This window comes from Oncorhynchus nerka, linkage group LG9b, assembly GCF_034236695.1.
Source record: "Oncorhynchus nerka isolate Pitt River linkage group LG9b, Oner_Uvic_2.0, whole genome shotgun sequence".
In the NCBI taxonomy this organism is placed as follows: domain Eukaryota; kingdom Metazoa; phylum Chordata; class Actinopteri; order Salmoniformes; family Salmonidae; genus Oncorhynchus; species Oncorhynchus nerka.
Window position 1 is genome coordinate 39,909,872 of NC_088424.1, and position 17,784 is coordinate 39,927,655.

Consider the following 17,784-nt stretch of genomic DNA (forward strand, 5'->3'; position numbering starts at 1 on the left):
AATTCTGTCTACTAGTTCAGTGATGAATTCTGTCTACTAGTTCAGTGATGAATTCTGTCTACTAGTTCACTGACAGCAGTGGTGAATTCTGTCTACTAGTCCACTAACAGCAGTGGTGAATTCTGTCTACTAGTTCGGTGATGAATTCTGACTACTAGTCCACTAACAGCAGTGATGAATTCTGTGTACTAGTTCACTGACAGCAGTGATGAATTCTGTCTACTAGTTCACTGACAGCAGTGGTGAATTCTGTCTACTAGTCCACTAACAGCAGTGGTGAATTCTGTCTACTAGTTCAGTAATGAATTCTGTCTACTAGTTCAGTGATGAATTCTGTCTACTAGTTCAGTAATGAATTCTGTCTACTAGTTCAGTAATGAATTCTGTCTACTAGTTCAGTAATGAATTCTGTCTACTAGTTCAGTGGTGAATTATGTCTACTAGTTCAGTGGTGAATTATGTCTACTAGTTCAGTGGTGAATTCTGTCTACTAGTTCAGTGATGAATTCTGTCTACTAGTCCACTAACAGCAGTGATGAATTCTGTCTACTAGTTCAGTGATGAATTCAGTCTACTAGTTCAGTGGTGAATTCTGTCTACTAGTTCAGTGACAGCAGTGATGAATTATGTCTATTAGTTCAGTGATGAATTCTGTCTACTAGTTCACTGACAGCAGTGGTGAATTCTGTCTACTAGTTCACTGGTGAATTCTGTCTACTAGTTCAGTGGTGAATTCTGTCTACTAGTTCACTGGTGAATTCTGTCTACTAGTTCAGTGGTGAATTCTGTCTACTAGTTCACTGACAGCAGTGATGAATTCTGTCTACTATTTCAGTGATGAATTCTGTCTACTAGTTCACTGACAGCAGTGGTGAATTCTGTCTACTAGTTCAGTGGTGAATTCTGTCTACTAGTTCAGTGCTGAATTCTGTCTACTAGTTCACGAACAGCAGTGATGAATTCTGTCTACTAGTTCAGTGATGAATTCTGTCTACTAGTTCAGTGATGAATTCTGTCTACTAGTTCACTGACAGCAGTGGTGAATTCTGTCTACTAGTCCACTAACAGCAGTGGTGAATTCTGTCTACTAGTTCGGTGATGAATTCTGACTACTAGTCCACTAACAGCAGTGATGAATTCTGTGTACTAGTTCACTGACAGCAGTGATGAATTCTGTCTACTAGTTCACTGACAGCAGTGGTGAATTCTGTCTACTAGTCCACTAACAGCAGTGGTGAATTCTGTCTACTAGTTCAGTAATGAATTCTGTCTACTAGTTCAGTGATGAATTCTGTCTACTAGTTCAGTAATGAATTCTGTCTACTAGTTCAGTAATGAATTCTGTCTACTAGTTCAGTAATGAATTCTGTCTACTAGTTCAGTGGTGAATTATGTCTACTAGTTCAGTGGTGAATTATGTCTACTAGTTCAGTGGTGAATTCTGTCTACTAGTTCAGTGATGAATTCTGTCTACTAGTCCACTAACAGCAGTGATGAATTCTGTCTACTAGTTCAGTGATGAATTCAGTCTACTAGTTCAGTGGTGAATTCTGTCTACTAGTTCAGTGACAGCAGTGATGAATTATGTCTATTAGTTCAGTGATGAATTCTGTCTACTAGTTCACTGACAGCAGTGATGAATTCTGTCTACTAGTTCAGTGATGAATTCTGTCTACTAGTTCAGTGGTGAATTCTGTCTACTAGTTCACTGACAGCAGTGATGAATTCTGACTACTAGTTCAGTGATGAATTCTGTCTACTAGTTCAGTGGTGAATTCTGTCTACTAGTTCACTGACAGCAGTGATGAATTCTGTCTACTAGTTCAGTGATGAATTCTGTCTACTAGTTCACTGACAGCAGTGATGAATTCTGTCTACTAGTTCAGTGGTGAATTATGTCTACTAGTTCAGTGGTGAATTCTGTCTACTAGTTCAGTGGTGAATTCTGTCTACTAGTTCACTGACAGCAGTGATGAATTCTGTCTACTAGTTCAGTGACAGCAGTGATGAATTCTGTCTACTAGTTCACTGACAGCAGTGGTGAATTCTGTCTACTAGTTCACTGACAGCAGTGATGAATTCTGTCTACTAGTTCACTGACAGCAGTGGTGAATTCTGTCTACTAGTTCAGTGGTGAATTCTGTCTACTAGTTCAGTAATGAATTCTGTCTACTAGTTCACTGACAGCAGTGGTGAATTCTGTCTACTAGTTCAGTGATGAATTCTGTCTACTAGTTCAGTAATGAATTCTGTCTACTAGGTCAGTGGTGAATTCTGTCTACTAGTTCACTGACAGCAGTGATGAATTCTGTCTACTAGTTCAGTGGTGAATTCTGTCTACTAGTTCACTGACAGCAGTGGTGAATTCTGTCTACTAGTTCAGTGGTGAATTATGTCTACTAGTTCAGTGGTGAATTCTGTCTACTAGTTCACTGACAGCAGTGATGAATTCTGTCTACTAGTTCGGTGATGAATTCTGTCTACTAGTTCAGTGGTGAATTATGTCTACTAGTTCACTGACAGCAGTGGTGAATTCTGTCTACTAGTTCAGTGATGAATTCTGTCTACTAGTTCACTGACAGCAGTGGTGAATTCTGTCTACTAGTTCACTGACAGCAGTGATGAATTCTGTCTACTAGTTCACTGACAGCAGTGATGAATTCTGTCTACTAGTTCAGTGGTGAATTCTGTCTACTAGTTCACTGACAGCAGTGATGAATTCTGTCTACTAGTTCAGTGATGAATTCTGTCTACTAGTTCAGTGATGAATTCTGTCTACTAGTTCACTGACAGCAGTGATGAATTCTGTCTACTAGTTCAGTGGTGAATTCTGTCTACTAGTTCAGTAATGAATTCTGTCTACTAGTTCAGTGATGAATTCTGTCTACTAGTTCACTGACAGCAGTGATGAATTCTGTCTACTAGTTCAGTGATGAATTCTGTCTACTAGTTCAGTAATGAATTCTGTCTACTAGTTCAGTGGTGAATTATGTCTACTAGTTCAGTGGTGAATTCTGTCTACTAGTTCAGTGGTGAATTCTGTCTACTAGTTCAGTGGTGAATTCTGTCTACTAGTTCAGTGATTAATTCTGTCTACTAGTCCACTAACAGCAGTGATGAATTCTGTCTACTAGTTCAGTCATGAATTCTGTCTACTAGTTCAGTGGTGAATTCTGTCTACTAGTTCAGTGACAGCAGTGATGAATTATGTCTACTAGTTCAGTGATGAATTCTGTCTACTAGTTCACTGACAGCAGTGATGAATTCTGTCTACTAGTTCAGTGATGAATTCTGTCTACTAGTTCAGTGGTGAATTCTGTCTACTAGTTCACTGACAGCAGTGATGAATTCTGACTACTAGTTCAGTGATGAATTCTGTCTACTAGTTCAGTGGTGAATTCTGTCTACTAGTTCACTGACAGCAGTGATGAATTCTGTCTACTAGTTCAGTGATGAATTCTGTCTACTAGTTCACTGACAGCAGTGATGAATTCTGTCTACTAGTTCAGTGGTGAATTCTGTCTACTAGTTCAGTGGTGAATTCTGTCTACTAGTTCACTGACAGCAGTGATGAATTCTGTCTACTAGTTCAGTGACAGCAGTGATGAATTCTGTCTACTAGTTCACTGACAGCAGTGGTGAATTCTGTCTACTAGTTCACTGACAGCAGTGATGAATTCTGTCTACTAGTTCACTGACAGCAGTGGTGAATTCTGTCTACTAGTTCAGTGATGAATTCTGTCTACTAGTTCACTGACAGCAGTGGTGAATTCTGTCTACTAGTTCACTGACAGCAGTGATGAATTCTGTCTACTAGTTCACTGACAGCAGTGATGAATTCTGTCTACTAGTTCAGTGGTGAATTCTGTCTACTAGTTCAGTGATGAATTCTGTCTACTAGTTCAGTGGTGAATTCTGTCTACTAGTTCACTGACAGCAGTGATGAATTCTGTCTACTAGTCCACTAACAGCAGTGATGAATTCTGTCTACTAGTTCAGTGATGAAATCTGTCTACTAGTTCAGTAATGAATTCTGTCTACTAGTTCAGTGGTGAATTCTGTCTACTAGTTCACTGACAGCAGTGATGAATTCTGTCTACTAGTTCAGTGATGAATTCTGTCTACTAGTCCACTAACAGCAGTGGTGAATTCTGTCTACTAGTTCACTGACAGCAGTGGTGAATTCTGTCTACTAGTTCAGTGGTGAATTATGTCTACTAGTTCAGTGGTGAATTCTGTCTACTAGTTCAGTGACAGCAGTGATGAATTCTGTCTACTAGTTCAGTGATGAATTCTGTCTACTAGTTCAGTGGTGAATTCTGTCTACTAGTTCACTGGTGAATTCTGTCTACTAGTTCAGTGGTGAATTCTGTCTACTAGTTCACTGACAGCAGTGATGAATTCTGTCTACTATTTCAGTGATGAATTCTGTCTACTAGTTCACTGACAGCAGTGGTGAATTCTGTCTACTAGTTCAGTGGTGAATTCTGTCTACTAGTTCAGTGCTGAATTCTGTCTACTAGTTCACGAACAGCAGTGATGAATTCTGTCTACTAGTTCAGTGATGAATTCTGTCTACTAGTTCAGTGATGAATTCTGTCTACTAGTTCACTGACAGCAGTGGTGAATTCTGTCTACTAGTCCACTAACAGCAGTGGTGAATTCTGTCTACTAGTTCGGTGATGAATTCTGACTACTAGTCCACTAACAGCAGTGATGAATTCTGTGTACTAGTTCACTGACAGCAGTGATGAATTATGTCTACTAGTTCACTGACAGCAGTGGTGAATTCTGTCTACTAGTCCACTAACAGCAGTGGTGAATTCTGTCTACTAGTTCAGTAATGAATTCTGTCTACTAGTTCAGTCATGAATTCTGTCTACTAGGTCAGTGGTGAATTCTGTCTACTAGTTCACTGACAGCAGTGATGAATTCTGTCTACTAGTTCAGTGGTGAATTCTGTCTACTAGTTCACTGACAGCAGTGGTGAATTCTGTCTACTAGTTCAGTGGTGAATTATGTCTACTAGTTCAGTGGTGAATTATGTCTACTAGTTCACTGACAGCAGTGATGAATTCTGTCTACTAGTTCAGTGATGAATTCTGTCTACTAGTTCAGTGGTGAATTCTGTCTACTAGTTCACTGACAGCAGTGGTGAATTCTGTCTACTAGTTCAGTGGTGAATTCTGTCTACTAGTCCACTAACAGCAGTGGTGAATTCTGTCTACTAGTTCAGTGGTGAATTCTGTCTACTAGTTCAGTGGTGAATTCTGTCTACTAGTCCACTGACAGCAGTGGTGAATTCTGTCTACTAGTTCACTGACAGCAGTGATGAATTCTGTCTACTAGTTCAGTGATGAATTCTGTCTACTAGTTCACTGACAGCAGTGATGAATTCTGTCTATTAGTTCAGTGGTGAATTCTGTCTACTAGTCCACTAACAGCAGTGGTGAATTCTGTCTACTAGTTCAGTGGTGAATTATGTCTACTAGTTCACTGACAGCAGTGATGAATTCTGTCTACTAGTTCAGTGGTGAATTCTGTCTACTAGTTCAGTGGTGAATTCTGTCTACTAGTTCAGTGGTGAATTCTGTCTACTAGTTCACGAACAGCAGTGATGAATTCTGTCTACTAGTTCAGTGATGAATTCTGTCTACTAGTTCAGTGATGAATTCTGTCTACTAGTTCAGTGGTGAATTCTGTCTACTAGTTCACTGACAGCAGTGATGAATTCTGTCTACTAGTTCAGTGATGAATTATGTCTACTAGTTCAGTGATGAATTCTGTCAACTAGTTCACTGACAGCAGTGATGAATTCTGTCTACTAGTTCAGTGATGAATTCTGTCTACTAGTTCACTGACAGCAGTGATGAATTCTGTCTACTAGTTCAGTGATGAATTCTGTCTACTAGTTCACTGACAGCAGTGATGAATTCTGTCTACTAGTTCAGTGGTGAATTATGTCTACTAGTTCAGTGGTGAATTCTGTCTACTAGTTCAGTGGTGAATTCTGTCCTCTAGTTCAGTGGTGAATTCTGTCCTCTAGTTCAGTGGTGAATTCTGTCTACTAGTTCAGTGGTGAATTCTGTCTACTAGTTCACTGACAGCAGTGATGAATTCTGTCTACTAGTTCAGTGGTGAATTCTGTCTACTAGTTCAGTGATGAATTCTGTCTACTAGTTCACTGACAGCAGTGGTGAATTCTGTCTACTAGTTCACTGACAGCAGTGGTGAATTCTGTCTACTAGTTTACTAACAGCAGTGATGAATTCTGTCTACTAGTTCAGTGATGAATTCTGTCTACTAGTTCAGTGATGAATTCTGTCTACTAGTTCAGTGGTGAATTCTGTCTACTAGTTCACTGACAGCAGTGGTGAATTCTGTCTACTAGTTCAGTGATGAATTCTGTCTACTAGTTCACTGACAGCAGTGGTGAATTCTGTCTACTAGTTCACTGACAGCAGTGGTGAATTCTGTCTACTAGTTTACTAACAGCAGTGATGAATTCTGTCTACTAGTTCAGTGATGAATTCTGTCTACTAGTTCAGTGATGAATTCTGTCTACTAGTTCAGTGGTGAATTCTGTCTACTAGTTCACTGACAGCAGTGGTGAATTCTGTCTACTAGTTCAGTGATGAATTCTGTCTACTAGTTCACTGACAGCAGTGGTGAATTCTGTCTACTAGTTCAGTGATGAATTCTGTCTACTAGTTCACTGACAGCAGTGATGAATTCTGTCTACTAGTTCAGTGATGAATTCTGTCTACTAGTTCACTGACAGCAGTGATGAATTCTGTCTACTAGTTCAGTGGTGAATTATGTCTACTAGTTCAGTGGTGAATTCTGTCTACTAGTTCAGTGGTGAATTCTGTCCTCTAGTTCAGTGGTGAATTCTGTCTACTAGTTCAGTGGTGAATTCTGTCTACTAGTTCACTGACAGCAGTGATGAATTCTGTCTACTAGTTCAGTGGTGAATTCTGTCTACTAGTTCAGTGATGAATTCTGTCTACTAGTTCACTGACAGCAGTGGTGAATTCTGTCTACTAGTTCACTGACAGCAGTGGTGAATTCTGTCTACTAGTTTACTAACAGCAGTGATGAATTCTGTCTACTAGTTCAGTGATGAATTCTGTCTACTAGTTCAGTGATGAATTCTGTCTACTAGTTCAGTGGTGAATTCTGTCTACTAGTTCACTGACAGCAGTGGTGAATTCTGTCTACTAGTTCAGTGATGAATTCTGTCTACTAGTTCACTGACAGCAGTGGTGAATTCTGTCTACTAGTTCACTGACAGCAGTGGTGAATTCTGTCTACTAGTTCAGTGATGAATTCTGTCTACTAGTTCAGTGACAGCAGGTCTGATGCACTATGACAGCACAACCAAACAAGTCACCTCTCATATACTGTAGGTTATCTCCTATTTGACCAGCACAAGACCTGTATTGACTGTGGTTATCTTTCAGTAATCCATGTCATGTTTGTGTTATTGCAGGAGCAGTTGGTGAGGACCAAGCTCTCTCCCAACCCCTCTGCAGTGTTTCAAAGCAGATCTAGGATCTTCAACATATGACAGACTTTCCAAACTATTCTACTGGTTACCGGGAGACCAAAGAACCAATGAGGGGAATGTTCTCTGTCCATTCCACACTACAACAAAATCTATGCAGGGAATGTACAGCTTAATGTAACCAGAAAGGAAAACCCTGTACAGCTTAACAGTATAGTGAATGACAAACCAGATGTCACGAAATCATTTTACAATCCTGTTCTATTGCTATGAAAATCGTATATATGCATGTAACACGCTAGTTTGAAGTCAAGCTTCTTTTGCAGTATTAGGCACTCCAAGACAACATGGCTGCTCTGTAATGTGTGTTTGTGTGTACTGTATGTATATGTATGTATATGTATGTGTACCTGTTGAGATGGAATGATTTGTGTTTGATCATTTTCTGTATATACTGTTGGATCTATTGAAATGACAAGGAGACGACTTTTTGTGAAATTTATGCTCAAACTGCACTTAGTCCAGAAAGTAAGGTGTTCCTTCGATCTCTGCAAGTATTTTATGAACAGAAACAAAAACATATATTCATACATTTTTATTCAATTAGGTAACTATTTTGAGAAAGTAATTGTGCCGGTGTTTACGTTCATTTTGTAAATCTGTTTAAGAAACAAAAAACTGTTAAATATTAAACGATGTACAGTATATTACAATAAAAGAATATCAGGTTCTTAACACCATCAGGTTGTTTACTCCATCAGGTTGTTTACTCTATCTGGTTCTTAACGCCACCAGGTTGTTTACACCTTCAGGTTGTTTACTCCATCGGGTTCTTTACTCCATCAGGTTATTATCTCCATCAGGTTCTTAAATAAATCAGGTTCTTTACTCCATCAGGTTCTTAACGCCATCAGGTTCTTATCTCCATCCGGTTATTTAATCCATCAGGTTATTAAATAAATCAGGTTCTTTACTCCATCAGGTTCTTAACGCCATCAGGTTCTTATCTCCATCAGGTTGTTTAATCCATCAGGTTCTTAAATAAATCAGGTTCTTAAATAAATCAGGTTCTTTACTCCATCAGGTTCTTATCTCCTTCAGGTTCTTATCTCCATCGGGTACTTTACTCCATCAGGTTCTTATCTCCATCAGGTTCTTTACTCCATCAGGTTCTTATCTCCATCAGGTACGTTACTCCATCAGGTGCTTTACTCCATCAGGTTATTATATCCATCAGGTTGTTTACCCCATCAGGTTCTTTACTCCATCGGGTTCTTAACTCCTTCAGGTTCTTATCTCCATCAGGTTCTTAACGCCATCATGATCTTATCTCCTTCAGTTTCTTATCTCCATCAGGTTCTTAACGCCATCAGGTTCTTATCTCCATCAGGCTGTTTACTCCATCAGGTTCTTATCTCCTTCAGGTTGTTTAATCCATCAGGTTCTTAAATAAATCAGGTTCTTTACTCCATCAGGTTCTTAACGCCATCAGGTTCTCATCTCCATCCGGTTGTTTACTCCATCAGGTTCTTATCTCCATCAGGTTGTTTAATCCATCAGGTTCTTAAATAAATCATGTTCTTTACTCCATCAGGTTCTTATCTCCTTCAGGTTCTTATCTCCATCAGGTACTTTACTCCATCAGGTTCTTATCTCCATCAGGTTGTTTACCCCATCAGGTTCTTTACTCCATCGGGTTCTTATCTTCTTCAGGTTCTTATTGCCATCAGGTTCTTATCTCCTTCAGGTTGTTTAATCCATCAGGTTCTTAAATAAATCAGGTTCTTTACTCCATCAGGTTATTATATCCATCAGGTTGTTTACCCCATCAGGTTCTTTACTCCATCGGGTTCTTATCTCCTTCAGGTTCTTATCTCCACCAGGTTCTTAACTCCATCAGGTTCTTTACTCCATCAGGTTCTTTACTCCATCATGTTCTTTACTCCATCAGGTTCTTAACACCATCATGTTGTTTAAACCACCAGGTTCTTAAATAAATCAGATGTTCTACTCCATCAGGTTCTTTACTCCATCAGGTTCTTTACTCCATCGGGTTATTATCTCCATCAGGTTCTTTACTCCATCAGGTTATTATCTCCATCAGGTTGTTTAATCCACCAGGTTCTAAAATAAATCAGGTTCTTTACTCCATCAGGTTCTTATCTTCTTTGGGTTCTTATCTCCATCAGGTTCTTAACTCCATCAGGTTCTTAACACCATCAGGTTCTTTACTCCATTAGGTTCTTATCTCTATCATGTTGTTTAATCCATTAGGTTCTTAAATAAATCTGATTTTGTACTCCGACATATTCTTTACTCCTTCAGGTTATTATCTCCATCAGGGTATTTACTCCTTCAGTTGGTTTACTCCATCGGGTTGTTTACTCCATCATGTTCTTTACTCCATCAGGATATTTACTCCATCAGATTCTTATCTGCATCAGGTTCTTTACTCCACCAGGTTCTTAATCCATCAGGTTCTTAAATAAATCAGGTTGTTTACTCCATCATGTTATAATCTACATCAGGTTGTTTACTCCATCATGTTCTAATCTACACCAGATTCCTTGCTCCATCAGGTTATTTACTCCACCCGGTTCTTTACTCCATCAGGTTATTTACTCCACCCGGTTCTTTACTCCATCAGGTAGTTTACTCCATCAGATTCCTTACTCCATCAGGTTCTTTACTCCATCAGGTTCTTATCTACTGTCTGGATTACCACCTTATTCCCTCCTCATTCTGGAAATCCTCCAACCAGGATTTCGGGAAAACCAGGGAATTTATTGAAATGTCCAGGAATTTTGCTGAGCGCTGATCTAGGATCAGGTCCCCCTGTCCATTTAATCTCCTTCATCATTATCTAAAATGCATGTTAGTTGAATTATTGGGATACAGTAAATCAATATACATCAGGGTGGAGATGAGAGGTGGTTAGACACTGTGATGTGTGTTAGAACAGCTCAAATCAAATCAAATTGTATTGGTCACACACACATGGTTAGCAGATGTTAATGCAAGTGTAGCGAAATGCTTGTGCTTCTAGTTCCAACAGTGCAGTAATATCTAACAAGTAATCTAACAATCCCCAACAACTTCCTAATAAACACAAATCTAAAGGGGTGAATGAGAATATGTACCTATAAATATATGGATGAGCGATGTCCGTGATGTGTACACAGAGGAACTTAAAACTTTCCACCTTCTTCATTGCTGTCCCTTCGATATGGATAGGGAGGTGCTCCCTCTTCTGTTTCCTGAAGTCCACGATCATCTCACGATCAATATTTTTTTAAATTTTACCCCCTTTTCTCCCCAATTTCATGGTATCCAATTTGTTAGTAGTTACTCTCTTGTCTAAAGCCGCACTGCTTCTTAACACAGCGCGCATCCAACCCGGAAGCCAGCCGCACCAATGTGTCAGAGGAAACACTGTGCACCTGGCGACCTGGTTAGCGTGCACTGCGCCCGGCCCACCACAGGAGTCGCTAGTGCGTGATGAGACAAGGATATCTCTACCGGCCAAACCCTCCCTCACCCGGACGACGCTATGCCAATTGTGCGTCGCCCCACGGACCTCCCGGTCGCGGCCGGCTGCGACAGAGCCTGGGCGCGGACTCAGAGTCTCTGGTGGCACAGCTAGCACTGCGATGCAGTGCCCTAGACCACTGCGCCACCCGGGAGGCCTTCCTTTGTTTTGTTGACGTTGAGTGAGAGGTTGTTTTCGTTACACCACACTCCGAGTGCCCTCACCTCCTCCCTGTAGTCTCGTCCTTGTTGGTAATCAAGCCCACTACTGTTGTGTTGTCTGCAAACTTGATGATTGAGTTGGAGGCGTGCATGGCCACTCAGTCGTGGGTGAACAGGGAGTACAGAGGAGGGCTGAGCACGCACCCTTGTGGGGCCCCAGTGTTGAAGGTCAGTGAAGATGTGGTTTCCTACCTTCACCACCTGGGGCAGCCCGTCAGACAGTCCAGGACCCAGGGCGGGGTTGAGACCCAGCTGTAGTCAATGAACAGCATTCACAGTGTGATGGCGATTGTGTCATCTGTGGACCTGTTGGGGCGGTATGCAAACTGAAGTGGGTCTAGGGTTGCCGGTAAGGTGGAGGTGATATGATCCTTGACTAGCCTCTCAAAGCACTTCATGATGACAGAAGTGAGTGCTACGGGGCAGTAATCATTTAGTTCAGTTATGGCCACAATGGTGGCCATCTTGAAGCATGTGGGGACAACAGAATGGGATTGGGAGCGATTGAATATGTCTGTAAACACACCAGCCAGCTGGTCTGTGCTCTGTGGACGCGTCTAGGGATGCCGTCTGGGCCAGAAGCCTTGCGAGGGTTAACACATTTAAATGTTTTACTCACGCCAGCCACTGAGAAGGAGGGGGGGGGGTGCAGTCCTTGTTAGCGGAAAGAATAACTACACTGTTAATATTCAGCCATACTTCCAGACCTCTTTCCATGGTTAAATAGTTTCCTAGGAACTCGAAGTGAGGGGACCATCTCTGTCGGCGCCATCTTGTTACACCTGGTTTGGCAGTGGCGGCTGCTGAGGGGATGAAAGCTCATAAAAATGGCTGGAACTGCACGAGTGGAATGGCATCAAACACATAGAAACCATGTGTTTGATACCATTCCACTCATTCTGCTCCAGCCAGCACCACAAGCCTGTCCTCCCCAATTAAGGTGCCATCAACCTCCTGTGACCTTTTGGACATTGTTTATCTGGTGAGGTAGTGTCTGTGCTGACGTATCTGAGCAGGTGACACCCTGTCCATGATATTGATAATGGCTCACAGTTTTGTCTTTGTTCCCCTCTTATGTAACCTGCTCCAACAATGGAGGAGCAGCACGGGGTCTGTCTGGATCTGTGTGTGTCTGTCTGGGTCTGTGTGTGTCTGGGTCTGTGTGTGTCTGTCTGGGTCTGTGTGTGTCTGTCTGGGTCTGTCTGGGTCTGTCTGGATCTGTGTGTGTCTGGGTCTGTGTGTGTCTGTCTGGGTCTGTGTGTGTCTGGGTCTGTGTGTGTCTGTCTGGGTCTGTGTGGGTCTGTCTGGGTCTGTGTGTGTCTGGGTCTGTGTGTGTCTGTCTGGGTCTGTGTGTGTCTGTCTGGGTCTGTGTGTGTCTGTCTGGGTCTGTGTGTGTCTGGGTCTGTGTGTGTCTGTGTGTGTCTGTCTGGGTCTGTGTGTGTCTGTCTGGGTCTGTGTGTGTCTGTCTGGGTCTGTGTGTGTCTGTCTGGATCTGTGTGTGTCTGTCTGGATCTGTCTGGGTCTGTGTGTGTCTGGGTCTGTGTGTGTCTGTCTGGGTCTGTGTGTGTCTGTCTGGGTATGTCTGGGTCTGTGTGTGTCTGTCTGGGTCTGTCTGGGTCTGTGTGTGTCTGTCTGGGTCTGTGTGTGTCTGTCTGGATCTGTCTGTGTCTGTGTGTGTCTGTCTGGATCTGTGTGTGTCTGTCTGGGTCTGTCTGGATCTGTGTGTGTCTGTCTGGGTCTGTGTGTGTCTGGGTCTGTGTGTGTCTGTCTGGGTATGTCTGGGTCTGTGTGGGTCTGTCTGGGTCTGTGTGTGTCTGTCTGGGTCTGTGTGTGTCTGTCTGGGTCTGTCTGGGTCTGTGTGTGTCTGTCTGGATCTGTCTGGGTCTGTGTGTGTCTGTCTGGGTCTGTGTGGGTCTGTCTGGGTCTGTGTGTGTCTGTCTGGGTCTGTGTGTGTTTGCATGCAAGCAGTTTTAGCCGAAATCTCTGATCACGGCAACTAAATTCGGTAAAACAATAATGATTCATTTCCCTGGTCCATCAACACGATCCACGGAATGGAACAACACCACAACAACACATTATAATACAGTGTATGACTTGTAGTGAATTCTGTACCCGTCTGTTCAGCCTATTAGTTGAATGGAGGCTGTTGAAATGGAATATTTATTTAATCCCTCTCTCTGCACCAGATCCCTTCTTATCCCTCTCTCTGCACCATATCCCTTCTCATCCCTCTCTCTGCACCAGATCCCTTCTCATCCCTCTCTCTGCACCAGATCCCTTCTTATCCCTCTCTCTGCACCAGATCCCTTCTCATCCCTCTCTCTGCACCAGAGCCCTTCTTATCCCTCTCTCTGCACCAGATCCCTTCTCATCCCTCTCTCTGCACCAGATCCCTTCTCATCCCTCTCTCTGCACCAGATCCCTTCTCATCCCTCTCTCTGCACCAGATCCCTTCTTATCCCTCTCTCTGCACCAGATCCCTTCTCATCCCTCTCTCTGCACCATATCCCTTCTCATCCCTCTCTCTGCACCAGATCCCTTCTCATCCCTCTCTCTGCACCAGATCCCTTCTTATCCCTCTCTCTGCACCAGATCCCTTCTCATCCCTCTCTCTGCACCAGATCCCTTCTCATCCCTCTCTGCACCAGATCCCTTCTCATCCCTCTCTCTGCACCAGATCCCTTCTCATCCCTCTCTCTGCACCAGATCCCTTCTCATCCCTCTCTCTGCACCAGATCCCTTCTTATCCCTCTCTCTGCACCAGATCCCTTCTCATCCCTCTCTCTGCACCATATCCCTTCTCATCCCTCTCTCTGCACCAGATCCCTTCTCATCCCTCTCTCTGCACCAGATCCTTCTTATCCCTCTCTCTGCACCAGATCCCTTCTCATCCCTCTCTCTGCACCAGATCCCTTCTCATCCCTCTCTCTGCACCAGATCCCTTCTCATCCCTCTCTCTGCACCAGATCCCTTCTCATCCCTCTCTCTGCACCAGATCCCTTCTCATCCCTCTCTCTGCACCAGATCCCTTCTTATCCCTCTCTCTGCACCAGATCCCTTCTCATCCCTCTCTCTGCACCAGATCCCTTCTCATCCCTCTCTCTGCACCAGATCCCTTCTCATCCCTCTCTCTGCACCAGATCCATTCTTATCCCTCTCTCTGCACCAGATCCCTTCTCATCCCTCTCTCTGCACCAGATCCCTTCTCATCCCTCTCTCTGCACCAGATCCCTTCTCATCCCTCTCTCTGCACCAGATCCCTTCTCATCCCTCTCTCTGCACCAGATCCCTTCTTATCCCTCTCTCTGCACCAGATCCCTTCTTATCCCTCTCATCCCTCTCTCTGCACCAGATCCCTTCTTATCCCTCTCTCTGCACCAGATCCCTTCTCATCCCTCTCTCTGCACCAGATCCCTTCTTATCCCTCTCATCCCTCATTTTCCATTCCTTCTGTGAAAAAAAGATGAAGGGAGCGAGGCCCAGGAGTTGAGCCACATTGAGAGAACATAAGGTACTGCCATCTGACCTCCCCCCCCCCCCCCCAAAACCACCTCTTCAGACCAGCACCCTGTAATCTCTCAATCTATGGGGAGATTACAGTCAAACAGGACACTTAATCACCTTCTGTAAACACAAGCACAGTTTTTATTTTAAAAAATGTTTTCCATTTTAACAATACATATTTTGGTGTGCACTGGAAACTGAAAAAACAATGGTCAATTGATTTTATTTTTTTTACAGTAAAAAGGCAAGGTGCCCACTCAGTTTGTTACATTTTAATGTCACGTGCACAATGAGTTGCCTTTCTTGCAAGCTCTATACCCAACAATGCATTAACCAATAATGTAATTCAAAGAAATAACATACGGTAGGACAAAAACACACAAATAGAAATAAGAACCCGATAAAGTAAGTAAGCATATTATATAGAGGGTCAGTAACATATTAACAATGTACAGGGATACTGGAGTGATAGAGGTAGATATGTATAGGGGTAAGGTTACTATATAGAGGGTCAGTACCATATTTACAATGTACAGGGATACTAGAGTGATAGAGGTAGATATGTATAGGGGTAAGGTTACTATATAGAGGGTCAGTACCATATTTACAATGTACAGGGATACTAGAGTGATAGAGGTAGATATGTATAGGGGTAAGATTACTATATAGAGGGTCAGTACCATATTTACAATGTACAGGGATACTAGAGTGATAGAGGTAGATATGTATACCATATTAACAATGTACAGGGATACTAGAGTGATAGAGGTAGATATGTATAGGGGTAAGGTTACTATATAGAGGGTCAGTACCATATTAACAATGTGCAGGGATACTAGAGTGATAGAGGTAGATATGTACAGTACATTCAAAAACTATTCAGACCCCTTTTTGCACTGTCACAGGACTCACTCACGCGCACTGACACTCCAACACACACACACACACACACACACACACACACACACTTGAGCCCGGACTTGAACCCAATCCAACATCTCTGGAGAGACCTGAAAATAGCTGTGCTGCGACGCTCCCCATCCAACCTGACAGAGCTTGAGAGGATCTGCAGAGAAGAATGGGAGAAACTCTCCAAATACAGGTGTGTCAAGCTTGTAGCGTCATACCCAAGAAGACTTGAGGCTGTAATCACTGCCAAAGGTACTTCAACAAAGTACTGAGTTAATGTTCTGAATACTTTGTCATTGTGGAGGATTGTGTGTAGATTGATGAGAGAAAAAATAACAATTTAATCCATTTTAGAATAAGGCTGTAACATAACAAAATGTGGAAAAGGGGAAGGGGTCTGAATTCTTTATGAATGCAATAAAAAAAAGTAAAGTGACTAGGCATCAGGAGTAGCAGCAGTGTATATGATGTATTCCTCTTATCTATGTGGGTGAGGGCAGTGTGGATAGCAATTGAGTTTGCGTTGTCTATGGATCTGTTGGGGCAGTATGCAAATTAGAGTGGGTCTAGTGTGTCTGGGATGATGGAGTTAATGTGTACCATTACCAGCCTCTCAAAGACCTTCATGATTACAGAAGTGAGGGCTACAGGGTGGTAGTCAATGTGGCCTGAAGCCTTAGAGGTCTTGGGAACAGGAATGATGGTGGTCATCTTAAGATGTGGAGATTACAGACTGGGACAAGGAGAGGTTGAAAATGACTGTGAATATGCCTGCCAGCTGTTCCGAGCATGCTCTGAGAACACACCCTGGAATACTGTCTGGCCCAACGGCCTTGTGGGTGTTGACCTGATTAAAGACCTTACTCATGTCAGCCTCAGAGAGCGAGATCACTCAGTCCTGTGTGGCGGTGACGGAGGTTTGGTTAAACAGGCGAGGTGACCGCTCAGTTTAGACTGAGGTTTGGTCAAACAGGCAAGGTGGCCGTTTACAGTGAGAGTCAGTTTACAGTGAGAACACCACACACTACTAACAAGATTCATAAAGAAAAATCTTTTTAAATTTTATTTAACTAGGCAAGTCAGTTAAGAATAAATTCTTATTTACAATGACAGCCTACTGGGGAACGGTGGGTTAACTGCCTTGTTCAGGGGCAGAACAACAGATTTGTACCTTGTCAGCTCAGGGATTCGATCCAGAAACCTTTCGGTTACCGGCAGAACGCCTGCCGCCCCTCTAACCACTAGGCTACCTGCCGCCCCTCTAACCACTAGGCTACCTGCCGCCCCTCTAAATCAAATCAAATCAAATCAAATTTTATTTGTCACATACACATGGTTAGCAGAAGTTATTGCGAGTGTAGCGAAATGCTTGTGCTTCTAGTTCCGACAATGCAGTGATAACCAACAAGTAATCTAACTAACAATTCCAAAACTACTGTCTTATACACAGTGTAAGGGGATAAGGAATATGTACATAAGGATATATGAATGAGTGATGGTACAGAGCAGCATACAGTAGATGGTATCGAGTACAGTATATACATATGAGATGAGTATGTAAACAAAGTGGCATAGTTAAAGTGGCTAGTGACATAAGGATGCAGTCGATGATCTAGAGTACAGTATATACGTATGCATATGAGATTAATAATGTAGGGTAAGTAACATTATATAAGGTAGCATTGTTTAAAGTGGCTAGTGATATATTTACATCATTTCCCATCAATTCAATGTCAATGACAGTGTGTTGGCAGCAGCCACTCAATGTTAGTGGTGGCTGTTTAACAGTCTGATGGCCTTGAGATAGAAGCTGTTTTTCAGTCTCTCGGTCCCAGCTTTGATGCACCTGTACTGACCTCGCCTTCTGGATGATAGCGGGGTGAACAGGCAGTGTTTCGGGTGGTTGATGTCCTTGATGATCTTTATGGCCTTCCTGTAACATCGGGTGGTGTAGGTGTCCTGGAGGGCAGGTAGTTTGCCCCCGGTGATGCGTTGTGCAGACCTCACTACCCTCTGGAGAGCCTTACGGTTGAGGGCGGAGCAGTTGCCGTACCAGGCGGTGATACAGCCCGCCAGGATGCTCTCGATTGTGCATCTGTAGAAGTTTGTGA

At 42.8% G+C, this 17,784-nt stretch overlaps 1 protein-coding gene across 2 annotated transcripts in view; it reads left to right on the top strand.

Moving 5' to 3' along the window:
* Nucleotides 1-8,247, top strand: part of acsm3 (acyl-CoA synthetase medium chain family member 3) — a 33,185-nt gene extending 24,938 nt beyond the window's left edge. For both annotated transcript variants that reach the window (XM_065013680.1, XM_065013679.1), the window contains exon 13: nucleotides 7,493-8,247. In XM_065013680.1, the coding sequence (XP_064869752.1) occupies nucleotides 7,493-7,570 (78 nt within the window). In that variant the 3' untranslated portion in view covers nucleotides 7,571-8,247. The remainder of the gene's footprint in view (nucleotides 1-7,492) is intronic.
* The last annotated feature ends 9,537 nt before the right edge of the window (nucleotides 8,248-17,784 follow it).